The 20,676-nt window shown below is 48.3% G+C and overlaps 1 protein-coding gene across 3 annotated transcripts in view; it reads left to right on the forward strand.

Annotated features, from left to right (window-relative positions):
• Positions 1-6,184: 6,184 nt before the first annotated feature.
• Positions 6,185-20,676, forward strand: part of HLF (HLF transcription factor, PAR bZIP family member) — a 54,774-nt gene continuing 40,282 nt past the window's right edge. Inside the window, exons 1-2 of one of the 3 annotated variants that reach the window (XM_020908563.2) lie at positions 6,185-6,764; positions 8,938-9,273. In XM_020908563.2, coding sequence (XP_020764222.1) covers positions 6,650-6,764; positions 8,938-9,273 — 451 coding nt within the window. In that variant the 5' untranslated portion in view covers positions 6,185-6,649. Of the gene's footprint in view, positions 6,765-6,952; positions 7,032-8,937; positions 9,274-20,676 lie in introns of those variants that run through there. The other 2 variants (XM_070478477.1, XR_011492080.1) reach the window with 2 other exon arrangements.

The following is a 20,676-nucleotide window of genomic DNA, read 5'->3' on the forward strand; positions in this document are numbered from 1 at the left end:
CATGTACATTAAATAAGCAGGGTGACAATATACAGCCCTTCCAAGAACCTCCACGTGCATTATCTCATTTAGTCCTCCTAGTGACTCTGATCTTTAGTTTTTATTTCACGCAAAGAAAATGGAGATCAGAGAGGTTATCCAAGGTCACAGGACAGAGGAAGAATTTGAACCAGAGGGAAGCCCAGTGAGTTTACTGGATGGATGACTGTCATTCATTTACTGCATGGAGGTTAAGAGCACATGTTTTGGAGTCAAGCAGAGTTGTTTTCAGCTCATAGGTTTTCCATGTCCCAGCTAGGCAAAGGACAATGGCAAGTCACTACCTTCTCTGAGCTTCACTGTTCTCATCTGTAAAATGGGGGTGACAATGCTCCACACCCTATGCTGATGTTACAAGCAAAAAATGAGATAATATATTAAGTGTCTAATGCTGTGCCAGAACACAGTTAAGCACACAGTAAATGCGCCTTTTCCTCCTTTGTGTTGTTCTAACTACTACTTTAGTAGGAGATACCGAGGTATGTCTCACCCCAAACTCTGTACTTATTCTACTGTCTCCCTTTTCAGCATATTGTATATCTGTTCTTTCCTTCTTGTCAACACAGTTTTTCTTCGCTTTCCTCTGGATTTCAATAAACCACACCTACCTGGCTTACCACATCTACCGGGTTTTTTTTGTTTGTTTGTTTTAGAAATTAATATCAAGGAATTAAAGATAGATTAAACAAAATCCCATATATTTGGAAATTAAACATCCACTTATCAAAGATGGCTTACCACCTCTTACAGGTATCTGTCTGTCCTACTCCTTATTATTTCATTTAGTAAGCACCCCAAAACCCAGATCTAGGGTAGGAAGCCCGTCCTGGTCCTTCACATGAGTCATCCTTTGGAGAAGAGCTTAGCCTGCTAAACATGTGTTTGCTTTTGGTTTGCATGTTCCTGCACCAAGTGAATGGATTTGAGGATCTCTAGTAGTTAAGCTGATTAATTATAATTTTCCCATCTTTGGTGCTTTAGCTGGGATAGAGATTTCAGGAAGGAAAGAGGGAGAGCTGGGTTAGGCGTATCCAGCTCAACTTCCATGTGATGTCTTTTACTTCTGAATTAATTCCCTGGATAAAGTGCCCTTTCTGGCAACAAGATAAACAGGTTCATCTAGAGGTTTGGCTCGCTGGCACATAAAGCCTTTTATAACCCTAGTGGCTGCTTCTCAGCACCCCAGGCTCCCAGCCGCTGGTAGGGTACAGTGGCAGGCATTGTGTGCTCAGTAAGCTTTCACACCCACTGGGAACCTGAAACACAGATGCTGCTTACCCTGCAAAGACCTTTCTGCAGACCCGCAGGGCAGTGCCAAGGTGGCGGCGTCAAATCTGCCCCCACTAGGCTGCAAGAAAGACTTCCACACTCAGTCTCACCCAAGTTCTGAAATGACAGGCCAGCTGCAAACCACTGGCTGGACAGAAGGCTGAGTCCCACACCATCAGGGCAGAGCAGGGCTGTGCTGACAGCTTCTAAGAGGTTGTCTGAGAAACCCTTCTTCTACGGTCATTTCTATTTTTAGGACAGTTTCATACTCCAGGAGCCTCTGCTATACTTCCCTACTTGAAGAGACAACTAAAGAGTTTCCACTGACCTGTAAAATATTCTCCTTATAGAATTTATTTGTTTGGATGTATGGAACAGATGTTTAGTTTTGACCTTTTTATCCCCCAAGCACATGCAGGTTAGGACAGGAGGGCTGAAAATATTCACATTTGTAACAAAAAGCATTCAATAGACTAGATTATTTACTCTTAGACATAAAAAACAAATTAGCCATGCCTCTGCCTCTAGGCTCTTATTTACCTTAACATGGACAGCTTTGTAGGTCTTGTAACAAACCAAATGAGCCATCCAAAGTTGAGCCATTCATTTTAGCCTTGAACTTGGATGAACTTTGTTCTGCTGCTTGATATGAATCAGAGCCCAGGAAACTTAGAAATAGCATTATTCTGTTCTTGGAAATAAAGAATCCATTTTCCCTCGGGGATCAAAGGTTTTGATTACTCACAAATATACAGTCAAATAATTTTCAATAAATGTACCAAAGTGATTCAAGGGGGAAGTAAAATTCTTTTCAATAGCTGCTGCTAGAACAATCAAATATTCCCATGAGAAAAAAAAAAAAAAAAAAACAGAGCCTCAGCCTCTGTGCCTCAACTTCTCAGTGCTAGCCACAAAATTTAATTTGAGATGGGTCATTGGCTTAAAAGGAAAAGCTTAAACTATAAAAGCTTTAGAAGAAAATATCTCCAAAACTCAGGATTCTTAGTTCACCAAAAGTAATAGCCATGAAAAAATTTTTAATAAATTGAACTTCATTAAATTAAAGTTCTGTAAGTCCATGAATGTTTGCTCATGGAAAAACAATGTCAAGAAAATTAATAGGAAAGCCACAGAGTGGACGGAAACACATGTATCTGCCAAAGGACCTGTTATCCAAAGCATATAAAGAACTCCTAAAATTCAATAATAAAAAAGACAAATTTAAATAAAAAAGACAATTCTAAATTGGGGAAGGGACTTGGGCAGTTTGCACAGAAAAATATACAAATGATTGATATGCACATGACAATGTGCTTAACATTATCATCATAAAAATTCAAATTAAAAGCACAATGAGACATTCATCCACTTTAATGGCTAAATATTTTACAACTGACAGAGGTAAATGTCAGTAAGAACTCAGAGCAATCAGGATTCTCAACTGCTGTGGAAATGCAGAATAAGTCACCTACTTTAGGAAGTTGTTTGGCAGTTTCTCATAAAGTAAAACATGTATCCTTCCAATGAAACCAATTGCACTCCTATTTGTTTATCCAAAAGAAATGAAAACACATTCACAAGTTGTCAATTGCCTTTCTCCATATCTTGACCAATCTCATTCCTTTCTGGAATTCCCTTTTCCCTATCTGCAGCCCTGATTTCCACATGTACAAATACTATGCATTCTCTTTATTTATTCATTTTTGATGTGGACCATTTTTAAAGTTGGGCTTTCCTGATGGCTCAGATGGTAAAGAATCCACCTGCAATGCGGGAGACCTGGGTTCGATCCCTGGGTTGAAAAGGTCCTCTGGAGGAGAGCATGGCAGCCCACTCCAGTATTCTTGCCTGGAGAATCCCATGGACAGAGGAGCCTGGCGGGCTACAGTCCATGGGATTGCAAAGAGTTGGACACAACTGAGTGACTAAGCACAGCACAGCACATTTTTAAAGTCTTTATTGAATTTGTTACAATATTGCTTCTGTTTCAAGGTTTTGGTTTTTTTGGCCAGGAGGCCTATGGAATCTTAGCTCCCTGGTTAGGGATTGAACCCACACCTCCTTGATCACCAGGGAATTCCCCAAATACTTATGCATTCTTAATGTCTTGTTTTGAGAAAGCTTGCTGGTTCCCTTTCCTTATCTTTATTCTCCAGGCCTGTCTTGTATTCTTTCTGTGTTTCTCATGTGAGTGTGTGCTAAGTCGCTTCAGTCGTGTCCGACTCTTTCTGATCCTATGGACCATAAACCACCTGGCTCCTCTGTCCATGGGATTCTCCAGGCAAGAATACTGGAGTGGGTTACTATGCCCTCCTCAAGGAGATCTTCCCAGTGCAGGAATCAAACCTGCATCTCTTATGTCTCCTGCATTGGTAGGTGGATTCTTTACCAGTAGCGCCACCTGGGAAGCCCATGTTTCTCATAGACCATAACTTTTCACATTGGTTACATATGGCATATCACCAGCCAGTCTCTAAGTTCCCATCTGACCTGATCCCTCTGGTCTGACATCTTCACCTGGCACCCAGAGCTTTACACAAGTTGCTTTGAACTAGTACTGAATGAATGACTGAGTGGACATATATTCATACAATGACATGATGGACTTGTGGTCAGAAGATCTTGATATAATGATATTTGATAAATTCTCTAATCTTGTTTGCCTTTATTTAAGATAAAATAACTGTGGTAGACTCTTACTTTGGGGACCTCCTAATGAACTATGCCACCCAACTTGCATGCCCCTGTATGCTCTCTTCTCACAATAACTTGAGATTTGACTACATGTCTGACTTTGACCAGTGGAACATTAGCAAGCAAAATCTTAACAAGTGCTGCAGATTGGGGCTTATCTTAGATGGCTGGCTCTTGGCAGCCCTGAGCTGCCATGTAAGAAGTCAGACTACACGGCTGGAGAGACCACACAAAGGCCACGTGAAAGCAGACAAGTCTTAACACTTTCATGTAGAGGAAGAGAAGGCTGGCCATTTCAGTGTACCAGATGAGTCTAGTCCAGATTGCAGGATGAGGAGAAAAAATAAAACAGTTGTTCTTTGAAGGCAATAGATTTTTGAGTGATTGTTTGGAGAGGTCATCTCTACCTATCCATTTTTGCTCCTTTAAAACTATATTGTAATGTGCATATATGCCAGGCTCTAAACTAAACTTTTTTGAGGGTTAGAACTATGTCTTATTCATCTATAGGTCCCTGGCATACATATAGGTCCCTGGCATACATATAGGTCCCTGGTGCTCGATATGTATATATGACATTAGCTTAAAGCCTGATGTTTTTGGAATTTGGTTGAAGTCTGACACACTCTAGCACTATCTCACCTATCTTTCTTCATAATTTTCAAATGAGGAAAAATGCAGAGGTCACTTGATCATACGCCCAATGAGGAGGAATCTGTGGCTCAGAGAGGGAAAGGCACTCACCAGAAGCCACCCTGCCAAGGGCACCCTACACCTGGTCTCCTGTCATCCAATTGCCATCAGGGGCTCCAAGGAGGGGCCACCAAGAATTTCCACCCCCCAGAGGTAGTCTTTAACAAAAAACCAAAACCTTTTTATTTTGTGTTGGGGAATAGCTGATTAACAATGTGATAGTTTCAGGTGACTAGTGAAGGGACTCGGCCATACACATAGGTGTATCCATTCTCCAGCAAACTCCCCTCCCGGCCAAGCTGCCACATAACATTGAGCAGAGTTCCCTGTGCTACACAGGAGGTCCTTGTTGGTTATCCATTTTAAATATAGCAATCACTGCCCACTCTTAGCCAGAGGTAGTGTTTACAAAGACCATTCTGTCTTATTGCAAGATTGTATTAATTTGTGCCCATTCACTCTTGCAAACTTTTCCGGAGATGACGGTACCCTAATCTTAGTGAGGAGATATGGGAAGGGAGGGTGAGGAAGACCCAGATGCTTGTGTGTTGGGGGTGGGGAGCTCCCCAGGCATGGATGCCAGCGCTACCAGCCAAGCCAAGCCCAGCTGCACGCAGTACTCAGCGATCACCCCTGTCTGGTGGCAAACTGGCCAAGCACGAACCTGCAGCTGCTGTGGTGGCCTTGAACAGTTATGTTACTTTGGGGAAAATTTTACAAAATCATTTTAAATACCATGCAGACTTTGTAACCCAGGCACAGTCATCTGCGTTCTTTTAGAGCAAATATTCCTGAAATACCATTCGGTGTGTGTGTCTCTCCTGCCCTCACTCAACTTCAGGCCAGAGTGTATCCCTATTAACATTGCCTTGAAAGCTCTGGAAACAGTTCACAGCGCTTCTCTGTGGTTCCCTCTCTGGTTTTTATTATGTCTCATTTGAACTTCTAGCAAGTCCTTATTTTTCTGGGGTTGTGGGAGCGGGACAAGAGAACGGGAGCTAAACTTGGCTGGGGCCGGGGGGAATATTTAGAAGAGTACCCTCGATTGGATCCTAAAGATCCTAAAGCAGTCATTGCCGAACTTGGCTGCTCCCTAATCACTCTGGGAGTGATTTTTCAAAAGCCCTAAATTATCCCCAGGTGGAAAACTAAAGAGATACATTTCTCATTCGTCTTCTTACTGTGAAAAAGTTCGCTCCTCAGCACAGGCCCACGGCCCGGGCGGGGGGCACCTGGTGTCTCGACGCCGTTGGCCGCCCGCCGGCACCACAAGGCTCGGGAAAAGTCGGCGCGCGCGGCGACGCTACACTCGCGGCGGGGGCGGCGGGGGCGGAGCCTGTGGGCGGGGCATCGGTGGGCGGAGCCGCGGGGCCCGCCTCCGAACGCCGCTGAGCGCGCGGGGCGGGCGCTGACGTCACTCCCGGCCGGCCGCGGCACATGGGCGGCCGGCTGCACTGGGCCGGGCGCTGCGCTGGGCCGGGCGCTGCGGGGCCGCCGGCGCGGGGGGCAGCGGCCGCGGCGCGGGAGGGGCGGGGCGGGGCGCGCGGCCTCGCGCTCGCGCTCGCGCCGGGGCGGTGCGGGCTCTCCGCCTTCTGCAGCGCTCTGCATGTTTTTCCTTTCTTTTTCGCAATTTTGAGCGTTGTGCTTGACGAGAGGTTCGAGGCAGGTGAGAGCATCCCGCCCGCCGCGGAGGAGCCCGCGGGCACTTGGCGCGCTCCTCGAGGGTCGTCTGCGCTGGGAGCCTGAAAGTTCTTTTGGTTTTGTGTTTTTATGCAGATGTATTTATAAAGACATAAGTAATTTTTTTTTCTTTTTCTTCTCTTGTCTCCACCGCCTTGAAAGCTAGTACTTTTGGCAAAGGACGGAGGAAAAAGCTCAGCAACATTTTGGGGGGAGGTTGGAGTTTTTTGGTTTTTTTTTTTTTTTTAAGAAAAAAAAAATTGAGTGCATCGCGATGGAGAAAATGTCCCGACCGCTTCCCCTGAACCCCACCTTTATCCCGCCTCCCTACGGCGTGCTCAGGTCCTTGCTGGAGAACCCGCTGAAGCTCCCCCTTCATCACGAAGACGGTGAGCGCTGCCCTGCTGGCTGCCCCGCTGGGGGCCCCCTCCCGGGCCGGGCACCCCCGGAGCACCCCCCGCTCTCCCACTCCCGGCACCCCGGCCCCGCTTGAATGAAATTGAGGCGCTCACCTATCGCCCCACCCCTCCTCCCCCGACAAAGGGAGGGGACGGTTCTGTCGAGGGGACATTCCGTGTTGCTAGTTGAGCGCCGGGGCCCCGGCCGGTCCTCGCGGGTCCTCTCGGGCGGCGCAGGTGGGAGACAGAAGTTGACAGGTCGGCGTCCCCGAGGTCGAGGTGCATCCACACGCGGAGCGAAAGCACCAGCGCAGGGGCGAAGGGGGGGGCCCGCGTGCCCTGGAGTGAACCCCAGGGCCGGGCTCCAAGCGGGCGGGGGCTCGAGTCAGGGGTCGCACAGCGGAGCCGGGGTATTTGCGATCGTGCTGATCACAGCTCTTAGTTTTAGCGTTTGGAGCTCCCGAGGCGACAGTGGAGACGCCCGGTGTCCCGGGTTGGGTGCTTCAGGCCGGGAGATGGGGGCTGGGGTGGGCTGGGGGAGTGGTCCCTGGACGGGGTGCCGCGCACGCCCCCCGCATGGCCCCCTTCGCCGCGCACTTTCCCGGTAGGAGGGGAGAGCCGGGCAGGCTCACGTGTGACCGCACCGGAGCCTCCTCTGGCCTGAGCCCTTTCTGGGTAAGTCCCAAACCTTCCCCGGGCAACCCTGGCTGGGGCAGGCCCGGAGGGTTCCTGCGAGGAGGCGCCGGATCCAGTTGGTGCCGCCAGGGATTTGTCGTTTGGGCTGGGGGGTTTCCTGCCAAAGATATCCCAGGAGCAAATGTGAACGGTGAGGTGAGCCCTGCGGCTCAGGAGTGCAAAGTCTTAAAAGATCCTTTGGCTGCAAGCAGCCGGGTCATATTCGCAATTTTCTTTCCTAGGACAACCTGTTGCATTGCAAGAGCTGAGGGGTTTGATTCCCAGTCTGCAGAACGGAGCTTCCCCCTTAAATCCCCTTTAAGGATGGGCACTAGGGAGGAAGGTGCTGCCTGCAGTCTTTTGCATCTGTGGGAGTTTCGAAGTCAGATTCTTGGGAGATGAGACTGTAGAGGATTAGAAGGGATGGCATGGAGGCTGTGTTTCTGTGAGGAAGAAAGTCAGAAGCTAAATTCCTTAATCACAGACTTCACCCGCACTTGAGGACTAGTAGACTTGTCCAAATCCAGGGCGCTGGTTAAGGACCTAATGGAGTGAGGGATTCTTGCAGGTAGAAAATAGCTGTACATCTCCATCATAGATGCTCAGAGGAACCACCTTTTCTGGTAACTGTGCTCTTGACAGGTTCCATACAGGTATAATTTTCGAGTTTGATCATACCTCAGTGTTTGGGGAAGAGGAGGAAGAAAACACTTTTGTATTTTAAACTACACCAAAACAAGAAACTCCTTTTGTAAAATACAGTGTACCCCAGTGGCTTTAGAAGCAAACACATGTGGGCTAGGAAGTTCTCAGCTTTCCTCTCTGCGATGTGATCCATTGGTTAAGCTCCCATAATCCTCAGAGCCTCTGTGTCTTCATTGTGAATGGAAGTTGTCACTATTTGCAAGTTTATTATGAGATTTTTTGGGGGGAGAAACATAGAAGAACCAGGTATGTTAGTAGGTGCTCAATACAGGGTATCAAAGAAGGGCAGAGAGTCCCTGCTTTACCAAAATTAGCATTACTAATACACTGGCTTTCTAAATCTGAATGACCTCATATTGTCACTGTAATGAATTTCCTGGAAGATAAATCATGCCTAGTTATTGGCTGTTTTCTAAAAAATCACAGCAGTTGTATGTAATTGCAGGTGTTATTTTCCCACTGTAGATTTGAATTATTATTTGTCTCCTTAAATAATGCACTGAGGGCTGTGCTGTCTTGTTTATATCCTCGATCAGTCTCTAGCCCTGTCCCGAGGACTAGTGCTTTCTTTCCAAAGTAAATAGGAAGATGTTGAAAAACAGGCAGAGATCCATGTCCTGCCTGAACTTTTAACTCTAGAGCCCCAAGAAGCAGCAGCCAGAGAACAGCCCCGGTACGTGTGGAAAGTAGTTTTGTAGCAGAAGCCAAGGAGAAGTGATAAAAAAAAAAAGTGAGACTTTTTCACTGTCTTTTTTAAACTCCAATATTTTCCCTTGTTTTGCAGCATATAGTAAGGATAAAGACAAGGAAAAGAAGCTGGATGATGAGAGTAATAGCCCGACGGTCCCCCAGTCAGCATTCTTGGGGCCCACCTTATGGGACAAAACCCTTCCCTATGACGGAGATACCTTCCAGTTGGAATACATGGACCTGGAGGAGTTTTTGTCGGAAAATGGCATTCCCCCCAGCCCGTCTCAGCATGACCACAGCCCCCACCCTCCTGGGCTGCAGCCGACCTCCTCAGCGGCCCCTTCCGTCATGGACCTCAGCAGTCGGGCCTCCGCACCCATTCACCCTGGCATCCCACCCCCGAACTGTGTGCAGAGCCCCATGCGACCAGGTAAAGTCCCAGATGGTTCTGCCTTCCCCTGGGGAGGAGGGGAGCGAAGGGGGAGGACGGGGTTGATCCTCAGGGGTGCATCCGAAAAGGGGAGTCTTGGGTTTCAGCCAGAGTAGTGATTGTCCCATTTCGGCGAGCGCATCACCCAGAGGGTCAGCTAAAGGCCTACGCTATGGAACCTACCCCTAGAAATTCTGACCTTTCAGGTCTGGCTGAGGCCTGGAATATGCATTTTTTATCCAGCCCCAGTGGGGATTCTAATGCAGCTGATCCAAGGACTGCAGTTTGAGGAATGCCAACCTGCGGTTAATGATTGGGATAATTCAGGCCCCTGACTCACCTCCGTCTCTTTTCCTCCTTCCCCAAGTACACAGATAATAGGGCCTTGCTAATGATTTGGGTGGACTGTCTGTATCATGCTGTGGTTTGCCCGTATTCATTGTTTTTCGGCTTAAGGGGAACAAGATGTGAGTGAGGGGTGGGGGGCAGGTATCTTTTTCATCCATTTCAGCTTGTGTTGTCAGTTGAGAAACTGAGTCTTAAAGTAGGTCTCACCTTAAGCATGACTTAGCCTTCTTCAGCATCACATCCTGTCTTTCTCTTCACTATTCCTACCAAATTGTTCTTTTTTTTTTTCATTTTCATCTGTTCACCACACGTAATCCACTTTTATCAAAACCTACAAGGCTGGCTTTAAATGGTGTTGAAATATTGCACAAAAACGTTACCTGAAATGACCGGTACTTCAAAACCCACCTGCCAACGCTCAGATGTAAACACAAGTGAGGGCGCTCTGTCTCCGTGTCTTTTTAGCTCCCTGTTGTACAAAACACACAGGAAGAAAAGCCATTTCATTTGCACAGGTAACCGGGAACAAAGATGCAGTGGACAAATCGTCGGGAGGGTCACCGCGCCAGGGGCCTTAGCTGCGGGGAGGCCAGAAAGCAGGACGGTGGGAGGCTTGAGCCGGAGATCTCTCCCGAACTCTGTGTCCTCGGCTCATGTAGAGTTTCTGTGGCACACAGCGCGAGATGAAAATGAAAGGAAACGGTGCAGAGAAGGAAGAGAATGCCCCTGCCTCGAAATGTCAGTATTGGGCTTAAAGCTCTCCCATCCAGTCTCTCTGCGGCCCCTTCTTCGAAACCCACTTTGAGTTGTAGCTTCCAGGGTGCTGCCTGGGATAGCATGAAGTCTTAGCCCCTGGCCACCCCCGGGGCCACAGAAGCTTATGGAGACACCCTTTCATGTGAGCCTGACCCCCTGTTACTTAGGACATACAGGGGCGTTCTCCCAGGAACAGACCACAAAATAAATAACCGTCAGAGCGAGAAAAGAGTCAGGAGGAAGGGCACAGAAGCCAGGTGAGAAGGCTTAGCTGTGCGTCTGTCATCTGCTCTGCAGAATGAGACGGACGGCTTCGCAGCAGTGGGACTTTACCAAGTGCTGCAGCCTTTCTGGGCCTCAGTTTCCCTTTTGTGCAGGAGGGTATCATTTTGGTTTGATTGGGTCATTGTGAAAATTAGAGATAATGTGTGTAAGGGGTCAGATGACTAGCACTAGATATTTCTTAATGAGCAGTTATGATCATTATTCTGTTTGTGTCAGCTTCCATCACTTCTTCCAATGCCTGTCTTCTGAAAGACCTTCACAGGGTAACTAGTACTGTGTGTAACCCTTTGTTCCGCAGAGAAACGTCGGCAGATTTTGACCAATAGTTTTTGGCTTGCAGTGTTCTAAGCCTAACACTTACACTCAGTTGACAAGTTATTTCTCAGTCTTCTGTTCATGCATAGGATGTGTGCCATGGTAGAAATACTGCGGTTATTTTTCCCCCAAAAGACATGCTGGTGGGGGGTCTCCACCCTTAGGTTCCTGCTGAAAAATCAAGAATTGGGATTTTGGATCTTGAAAGTCATTTGAATCAATATTGATCAATGACTTTCAGAAACTTCTGATGCCCTACTCAGACTTGCAGCCCATAACAAAGGACTCCTGCTTTCAGTGGCTGTCATTTTGTTAGGTTGTAGAGTTGAAGACACTTGGATCAAAGGGGGCACTGGGACCTAGAAATAAGTTCTTCACTTATATGTTTTTTTCACAATGGAAGCACACTTCGTAAATAATACTCTTCAATTCATTTAAACTCAATGATATTCCTGACAAAAAAAGGAAAAGAAGTTAGAGCTTTTCTTAAAATACCCAGTGCAGATAAAATAACACTGCTGTTCTTACAGAGGTGATAATGTAACGTAAAATTCTAGGGAAGGTGGAGTTGATGGGTGGTATATCACAGGCAAACCTGAAACAGGAGAAAGTCCTTGATGATTCTGTGTAATCACAGTGGTGACCCGAATAGAAATACCGAGTAACCCTTGAGGAAAACAAATCCTGAGAAGGGAAGAGCACAGAGGTAGCTATGAGCATTCCGGGAACTGTAGAATCTCAGTCTGCAGCAAGATTCCTCAGGTGAGTCTGCTGTAGGGGCTGCCCTGTGTTTTGTGGGATGTTTGAGGGCATTCCTGCCCTCTGTTCTTTAGAAGCCAGTAAACCCTCCCCACCCCAACCTGTGACCAGTAAAAATGTCTCCTGTTACTGCCAAATGTCCCCAGAGGACAAAATCGGCCCCCCCCTCTCCCCACCCCCAGCCCGCCCCGGAACTACTGATCTCAACTTGCGATTTGAACGGCCACATCTGGGCTTAATTCAGGATCCTGTCACATACATGGATGCTTTATACCTCCTGTAATGCATTATGGCAAAACTTTTGAAGCAGTCAGGAGACCTTAAGTTGCCAAGAAGAAATATAACATTAATAAGAGCATAGTTATCCACTTTTAGTTAATAAAACTAAGACATCAGGATAATCAGGAGATAATTGCAAAGCAATTTTGTTAAATATTTGTTTTCTACTCTCTGCTCAGCGTGCATATTTTGAGTTATACTCGGTAGCATTGTACCATTAGTGCTACCTCTGTGGCTGAAGGGAAGTGAAAGAGATGACAAATTATGCATTTCTAGGTTTACCCCAAGTGTGCCTTGGAATGACAAGGTGAGTGTTCCTGTGAATTCTCTTACTGTTTACCCTGACTGCCCTCCAAGCCCTCTCCTATTTTATACACCCATCATTATTATTCTGTTTACCTGTCTGTTCAAAGAATGAGTTAAATATCTGAATGCAATTTTCCTTGAAGAAATAACCCAGGGATCTGCTGAAGCCTTCTCTGGCAGTGGGGGTTATTGCTATGCTCTGGGCTGACATCTTAATCAGGAGCAGTGGTGGTTCCTGGATGCTGTAGGCATCGGCAGGGGCTTCTCCCGCATTTGAGGTGCAGCTTCCTGGCCATTCCCGAGCCCGCAGGGATGGCAGGAGAGTCCTGACCACTTCGACGTTTGCATGTCAGATGCTATCAGAGGTGGTGCCGTGAGTGCTTTCCTGGAGATATGTGCTGCATACGGAGAAAAGAAGAACAGTTTGCCCTGAGAATTGAGTGATTGCTTTAAGGACAGCAGTCCCTTTAGGGAAAGTCATCTATAGCAGACACAGGCAGAGTTATTTTTAAATCACATGCTTGTAAAGCCAGGATTGAAATTGTTTCCTCTGGTGGTTTTTCTTTGAATAGCGTGGAGGTGTCCTGCCACCATTAGACCCGAATTCAGCTGAGAAGTATGAAGCCTCTCTCTCCCGTTCTGAGCACCATCTGGGTTGTGGTGAGGCTAGTTAGGGAGTAAAGTGAAAACCCTTCCGTGTCGGGGTGAGGGTGGGGGGGTCGGGGAGACCCCACTGGAGCTTGGCAGGATAGAGAAGTGGAGTGGGGTTGGGGAGACCCCACTGGAGCTTGGCAGGATGGAGGGGGTGGGTTGGGGAGACCCCACTGGAGCCTGGCGGGTTGGTGGGGGTGGGTTGGGGAGACCCCACTGGAGCTTGGCAGAATGGAGGGGGCGGTCGGGGAGACCCCACTGGAGCTTGGCAGGATAGAGAAGTGGAGTGGGATTGGGGAGACCCCACTGGAGCTTAGCAGGATGGAGAGGAGGGGTGTGGTTGGGGAGAACCCACTGGAGCTTGGCAGGATGGGGGGCGGTCGGGGAGACCCCACTGGAGCTTGGCAGGATGGGGGGCGGTCGGGGAGACCCCACTGGAGCTTGGCAGGATGGAGAGGAGGAGTGGGGTTGGGGAGACCCCACTGGAGCTTGGCAGGATGGAGGGGGTGGGTTGGGGAGACCCCACTGGAGCTCGGCAGAATGGAGGGGGGGGTTGGGGAGACCCCACTGGAGCTTGGCAGGATGTGGGGGCAGGGGCGGGGAGACCCCACTGGAGCTTGGCAGGATGGGGGTGGTCGGGGAGACCCCACTGGAGCTTGGCAGGATGGAGAGGAGGAGTGGGGTTGGGGAGACCCCACTGGAGCCTGGCAGGATGGAGGGGGGGGGGTTGGGGAGACCCCACTGGAGCTTAGCAGGATGGAGAGGAGGGGTGTGGTTGGGGAGAACCCACTGGAGCTTGGCAGGACGGGGGGCGGTCGGGGAGACCCCACTGGAGCTTGGCAGGATAGTGAAGTGGAGTGGGGTTGGGGAGCCCCCACTGGAGCTTGGCAGGATGGAGAGGAGGGGTGTGGTTGGGGAGAACCCACTGGAGCTTGGCAGGATGGAATCAGCGTTGTGTCTGCTCTGTTCCTGCTCTTGTAATGAGGTTCTGATGGGGAAGGGAGGGACCGCCATGGGATCCAGATTGTCATGTTGGGGAGATCTTGCTGGGGGCCCTGAGATTACGAGGGGTCCTGCTGAAGCAACGGAATTCTTTGGGCTTTTCTGACACCGTGAGACGAAGCTTCGATTTGTCCCTGCCCTTGAGCGTGTGCAGTTCATGTGCCTTCCCATCCCGCATGCTGGCCACGTGTGCAGGTTGGGAGCGCTGTGAGTTGAGGTTCTCTGCGCCCCACGTGTCCTGGGAGTGCCTTCCATTCATCGGGATCAAGGGGGCCTTGAGGGGAGAGCATCAGCTTTGCCCTTGAAGCAGGCAGGCTCTTCTTGGTTCCAGTTCATCTTCTCCACCACACCCTGCAGAGGACAGGGGCGCCCTGCTCTCTTGGCTTTGCTGTCTGTAACATTCCCGGGACTGCACATCCTCGCCTTCTGGCAGGAGGTGTTTCTGGACACGGGTGCAGAGTGAGGGTGACTAGGTGCTTACGAGCATCAGCTCTGGGCCCAGGGACTTGGGTTCACAGCCTGGACGTGCGCTGGCTTGCTGTGTAACTTTGGGTCCATTTCCTGACCTCTGTAAGCCTTGGTGTTCCCATCGGGAGAATGGACACTGGAAACAGTCACCCTCCCATGGGGTCTTAGCAGGCTGTGTGACACATGCCTCCTCAGAGCTTGGAGCTGGAGGGATGTCGTGGCTTCCCAGCAGGGAAAGGAATGGCTTATTCCCAACCCCATTCTCCATTTAGGGATGTGTTTCATCCAGCACCCTTCCCTCTGCAAAACTAGGACATGGGGTGTTTTGTGGTTCCCCCCCCCCACCGGCCCCACTGCCCCCCACCCCCAGCGGGCCCTCTGCCCTGGAGGCTGCTTGACTTTTCGGCCTCATTCTGGATTACTTCCCTGATGTTACCCCCGCAGTTTCTGGGTTCGCACCTCATGTCCTCCAGTGTAGACACAGCCGCTTGCAAGGTGCCCAGCCCCCAGCTCCCTCCCGCGTGAGCCCCAGCGACCCTGGCTGCCTGCCCCGGGCACGTGGCTGTGCCTCGCGGAGCTCGCCCGGCCTGGGTGGCGAGCTGGCCGCCTGCCACCCCCCGCCCCCACCCTCGCTTCCCTTCCCAGGCACTCCGCCGCGAGTGCAGCGAGCGATCGTAATCCTGACCCTGACCCTGGCACGAGAAGGCCGCGCTCCGGAGGGCCGTTCCCATGCCAGGGAAGCCTGCTCTGCCCCACGTCCTAGCCAGACCCCAAGTGCCCAGCTGCCCAGAGGCGCTGTCTGCTCTGCGCTGCTGCGGTGGGCAGGCTTCCTGCAGGCCGGCTCCTGCCAAGGAGCTTGGCAGAGCCTTTTCAGTTCAGCCCGGTGTCTACCAGATGAGAAAAATAGCAGTGTAAAGACAGAACTAGGTAGAGCAGAAGAATGGGTGGGGGGAGGTGGGAAGGACGGGGCCGAGATCAGAGGGTGAGAGACAACAGTGATGGACTGGGTTTCGCAGAAGCCTCCCCGCCAACCAGCACTAATCACTTGTACCCCGGAATCATTTTTTATGTCTCAGCAGTGAAGATGGAGGGAAGCGGGAGGGTGGCAGTGGAAGCATTAAGACTGAAAAAGCTTTGGAAGAGAATAAACGAGAGAGGGATGGGGTGGTGCAGGGCCTGCATTTGGTTCTGTGATGGGAAGGGCCGAGAATATTGGGGCCAGGTCGTATCCCACTTTATTATACTCTTTGGTGTGCCCTCAGCACCTGTCTTAACCGGAAACCACTCAACCACTGTTTTGGAATAAACTGAAATGTGCTTCCGACATAGGTGCTTGCTGGCTCACCGTTCAGATGTCCAAAATCAGGATGACCTGTGTTTGATATGTGGGTCATCCAAGCAGCGTGTCACTCTTGTCGGGCACAGGATCCCACAAACATGCACACCTGGTGTCAGTCCCGTCCCTGCCACGCTCGCCCATGCTCCTGGACATGTCCTTTAAACGGTGTGAGCTTTGCATTTTCCATCTGGAACTTCGGAGAAATCCCTGGACATGCCTCCTAGGGTTGTTGAAGGACTGCTGGAGAAGACTTGGCACAGTGATGGGCCCGCAGCAAGCGCCCAGTCACAGCTGCTCCGAGGGCTTCCTCATTTCCGTCTGGTCTCATCTCTCATAGAAGGACCTCATCTCTCGCTGGGTTCCTGGGGAGTATCCATACCTCTCCCTTCCTGGCCAGTTAAGACCTCTGGAGTTGGCATTTCTCCTTTGCTTCTCTGATGAGTCTTGCTCACTCCCGTCTTCACCTCTGCGTTTTAATTAACCTTGGATCGTTATTCAGTCCTCCTTGCTCATGAGATTAAAAGAAAATCAGACTAGCAAAACGTGGCCCAAAGAAGTTCTTGAGTAGAGGATTTCTCCGTGACACATATGGCTAGCAAATCAATCAGTCAATCAGTTGATGTTACTATTTTGAATTTTTACGAATAGGCAAGAATCCCATTTGAAGGAAATACAGTGAACTCAGGGGTAAAGAAACCATACAGGCATGTTAGGGCGCCAGGAAAGGAGGAAAGTCTAGTCCATCCTCCTGCTTACAAGCAGGACTTTCCAAAAGCATTCCAGAATGATTCCTCCTCCCCCCCGCCAGAGGTCCTTTAATGGAGAAATCTTGACTCTTTCCACACAGTTATCTTCTTATCTGCAAAGTAACATCTTTGTTGGGTTGATGTGAGGTTTCTGATGTCCATGAAGGCCAGCATGGCACCTCCTATAATAAGCCAACCCTGACCCACAGTGCCTCCCATAGTAAGCCAACCCTGACCCATGGCGCCTCCCATAATAAGCCAATCCTGACCCCGATCAGTCCTGTCACTTTCCTCTTGTCAACACTAGAAAGACGAGAGGGCAACAGAGGAAGCCATCAGAGCTGGGGGCACGTGGATGATCCCCAGCAATAGCATCAGCTGTGGATTTGCACTTCCCCTGGGGAAGACAGACAAGGGTATGATTGGGCTGCTGGTCTCAAGGAGATAGGAGTTCAGTAGGGAAGATGGAACATTTAGGTGAAACAATGAGTGACAGAACAAGCTAGCATGTTCCAGGCCGAAAGCTGAGTCCACAGAGGCCTCCAATATCTACTGAAAGAGGAGGGGGAAAGAGCCCGAAAATGAGTAAAACCTGAAAATTAATGTGGGGGCAGTGCCATCCGTCAGGGCTGCCAGATCTCAGGGAAGCAGCTGCTGCCTGGGGCGGGCCTGGGGGTGATGCTTCTTGGGGAGTCAGGCCTTGCCGGGTCTCATGGTGCTGGAGGAGCAGGGATGGAGAGCAGCAATGGTGTGGTGGAGCGTGGAGGTGGGAATGCCCGTGGGTGTCCAGGGAGCAGGGTGTCGATCCTGTTCAGCTGGTGCAGAAGACTCACATGAAGGAGGCAGGAATATGAGTCTGCAGAGGCAGGTGCCAGCCAGGCTGGCAGCTTCGTAAACGCCAGGCTCCTGAGCTTGAACCTGGTCCAGGAGGCAGTGGGGAGCCATTGAAGGTTTCTGAGTGGGGAAGTGGCATGTGGATGTTCCCTCTTGGGTTCAAGGTTGGATTTGAAACATTTTTAGATACTTCACAACAGTTTCCTCTGGCAAACCGGGACTTCCTTATTTTTGTTGTTTGGAAAATAAACACTCTTCCTTGAACATCAAACAGCTTTTCAAAACACAATGTTCTAATGATCTAGAGAAAGTAATTCAAAAACACAGGGTTTAAGTTTCACTTATAAAGCCCATAATTTTGGTGATTGGGGGAAACCCTCTTTGGCAAGAAAAGAGTTTGAGGGATGTGAACAGTTTAGAATTTAAAAAAAGTCCAAAAGCGGGCCTGATCTCACAGAAGCAGAAAAATAGATTTTAATAAACCCAATCCATTAACATTCATGACTTTCAAATGCCTCTATATTATGAAGCTTACTGGGTTTGCAAACAAATATGTTAAACCTCTTTCTGTGAGTGTAGGTTTTGTGCCTTTTGGTGTATGTGTATGTGTGATTGTGAGAGAAAGAGAGGGAGGGAAGGCTCCAGTGATACAAGTAATACTTGATTATAAGGATTACCTGCAGCAGTAATATCAGGCTAAAACACTTTGGTGAGTGTTCGGCCAGCTTGGTGATTTTACTCCTGCGAGACAAAGGAATCCTTATTACAGTTGTGTATTCTTGAGTCCTGACCTTGCGTCTGTGTCTCTCTTCTCCCCTGAAAACCGGAATTAATTGCATGCCATGCAGAGATCGGGTGGCTGGGGGTGGGGTGGGGGTTGTGCTGAATTGCTGCTGGAGGAAAAAGACGTTGTGGGAGCAGACGGGCTCTGGAGGAGGGAAGGGGGCTGCTAAACGGCACCTGCGTGAAGTAGCTCGCTCAGGTACCCCTGAAGTGTTCTCTGAGATCAAGCCAAGATTACAGAAAGCCGAGGAGTTGCCATAACCCAAATCATTTCACTTAAGAAAAAACAAAAAAATAACAACTGTGTGTGCAATTTCACCTCCAACTATGTGCAGTAGACAATTACAGGAGTGTTGGCAGAATCAAGCATCTGTTGGGGAAAAACTATACAGTACTTGTTTCTGTTAAATTGGCTTCTGGTGGATACACACTCCATGACTTAATATGAAAATCCCCAAAATGTTTTCCTTCCTTTCTGACTTTAACAAGTATTATTACTGTCTCAAGCTCCTAACCATCCATCTCATAATGGGAATCCAGTCTCACTGTCCTGAAAAATGGCAGTTCCATTGTCAGACAGATCTCCTAAAAGTTTTGTTTTTAGAAGTTTAATCTAGGATTTTTTTTTTTTCATTAATGATTTTTGGAAGAATGCTTTGGAATTGGGGATCTCGTAATAAGAGACGACTTGTGGCTAATTAAGCCCCTTTCTGTCTCAAATCTTGCCTGGGAGACCCTGGATTCCTAAAAACAATGAGCGCACACTGCTGGCAGAAAGATGCTCCAGGGAGCTGCAATACTAAATCATCTGTGACAAAATGTTCTCTTAGACAGTGGGGTTGCATAAATGGATCAGCAGAAATAAGCGCCTTGGCAGAAGCTTCTTGAGTGGGAAACAGCAGTGCTTTCTTCTGTAATTGGCTCTGGGTAGCAGTCTGCTGGGAGGTCCTTGCTGGGGAACCCACGCTTGGGCCGTGGAGTAGAGAAGGAAAGCTTTGCTGCCCCTCTGTAAGTGTCTTCACACTTAATGGAAAGAGTTAAGTGAGACTGGCCATTCAGGCCCAGTACATGCCTCCTGAATTGAACAGGCAGAGTGAAGGTTTGTTTGGGGAGGGATGCCACCAGGCCCTGGCCAATGGGAATCAAGGCTGTAAACCAGATGAACAAGATCATCTAGATAGGCAGTCATCAGATTACCCAGAACAGATACTTCAATACCCCAAGACAGGAAGAGTTATTCTAAGGAGGGTGGCAGAGTCAAACTCTGGTCTGCCCAAAGGATTGATCAGAAGACTTAGTTCACTTTAGAATGGATTTATTGTGCTATGGGCTTAGTTAGTATCACAGAAGGAGATTATGGAGGCTTTTACTAGAGAGAACTTTTAAAATAAGATGGAGATCTCATATCCAGTTCGAATAACATTGCTTTTAGAGGCCAAATGCCACTGAATGATTTATAGAAGAAAGAGTAAATAATATAAAATGTAAAGATAGAAATAAAGCCTTGATAGAGTTTCTGAGGATAGGAAAAGAAAAATTTGTAGAACTGACTTCATAGGGATTTGGTAGAATTCATTTCATCACGATTGATTTCTTTTTATTAATTTGTTTTCCAGGGAAGTTGTGTGTTTTTTCCCTCATAGAATCTAAAGTATGTTTATTTCAAATGACCAGTAACACCTGAATGATTTTTAAAATGATATCTATAGTCAGGTCAGAAATAGTTTAGCATTGTAAATGAAATTAACCCAGACATAACAGGTCTCCTAGTGATATTTAGTTATTGGATTCCTTAGATGTTTAAAAGTAAAAGGAAGTTTCAGTATTACAAAAATTAAGTGTAAAGAAGCAATTTGAGTTTACTTACATTCTACTTATTTCTCTTTTTACCCTCAAGCTTACTTGGGAATAACATTGCATTGATTCACATTTTGTGATTATTTGATCTTGCATTGATCAAACTGAAATCTGTGTCTTTGTGTTCTTTGTAAAGATATTACCAAATACATTAATTATGCAAATAGAATTTTAGAAGGCACATTGAACTTATTTGAGTACTAAACAGGCTTTAAAGGCCTTCTCTGTGTCTATACATTGATTGTCTTAACCACAGCATGTATCAGCAAGGAGTGAAGGAATTTCTGTCATTCAGCTAGATCAGTAATTCAGATTAGTGTGACCACCAAGTTGTGGCTGTTTGTCTGTGTCTGCCCTCCCCCACCTTGTCCCCATCTACTAAAGTTTCATCTTTTTGAGCTTAAATTTTCATACAAGTGCATGGAACCAAAAGAGCACTTTTGTTCATTTTCATCCCATCAGAGAGGATGCCATGCAAGGGTTTGCCACATGAACTCATCACCCGCTGGAGCAGACTCCTCTCCTTCTTCCCTTCCCCTCACTGATGGGCAGCACTGTGTGGGTACAGTTCCCGTCCTGGCTCAGATCTCAGAGCCAAGACTGACCCGCTCTCTAACCCTTCTGCTTTTTCGCCTCTGTAAGTGGGGATGGTGAACACCCGCTTCAGCTTCAGGT

This window comes from Odocoileus virginianus, chromosome 17 (assembly GCF_023699985.2).
Source record: "Odocoileus virginianus isolate 20LAN1187 ecotype Illinois chromosome 17, Ovbor_1.2, whole genome shotgun sequence".
NCBI lineage: Eukaryota > Metazoa > Chordata > Mammalia > Artiodactyla > Cervidae > Odocoileus > Odocoileus virginianus.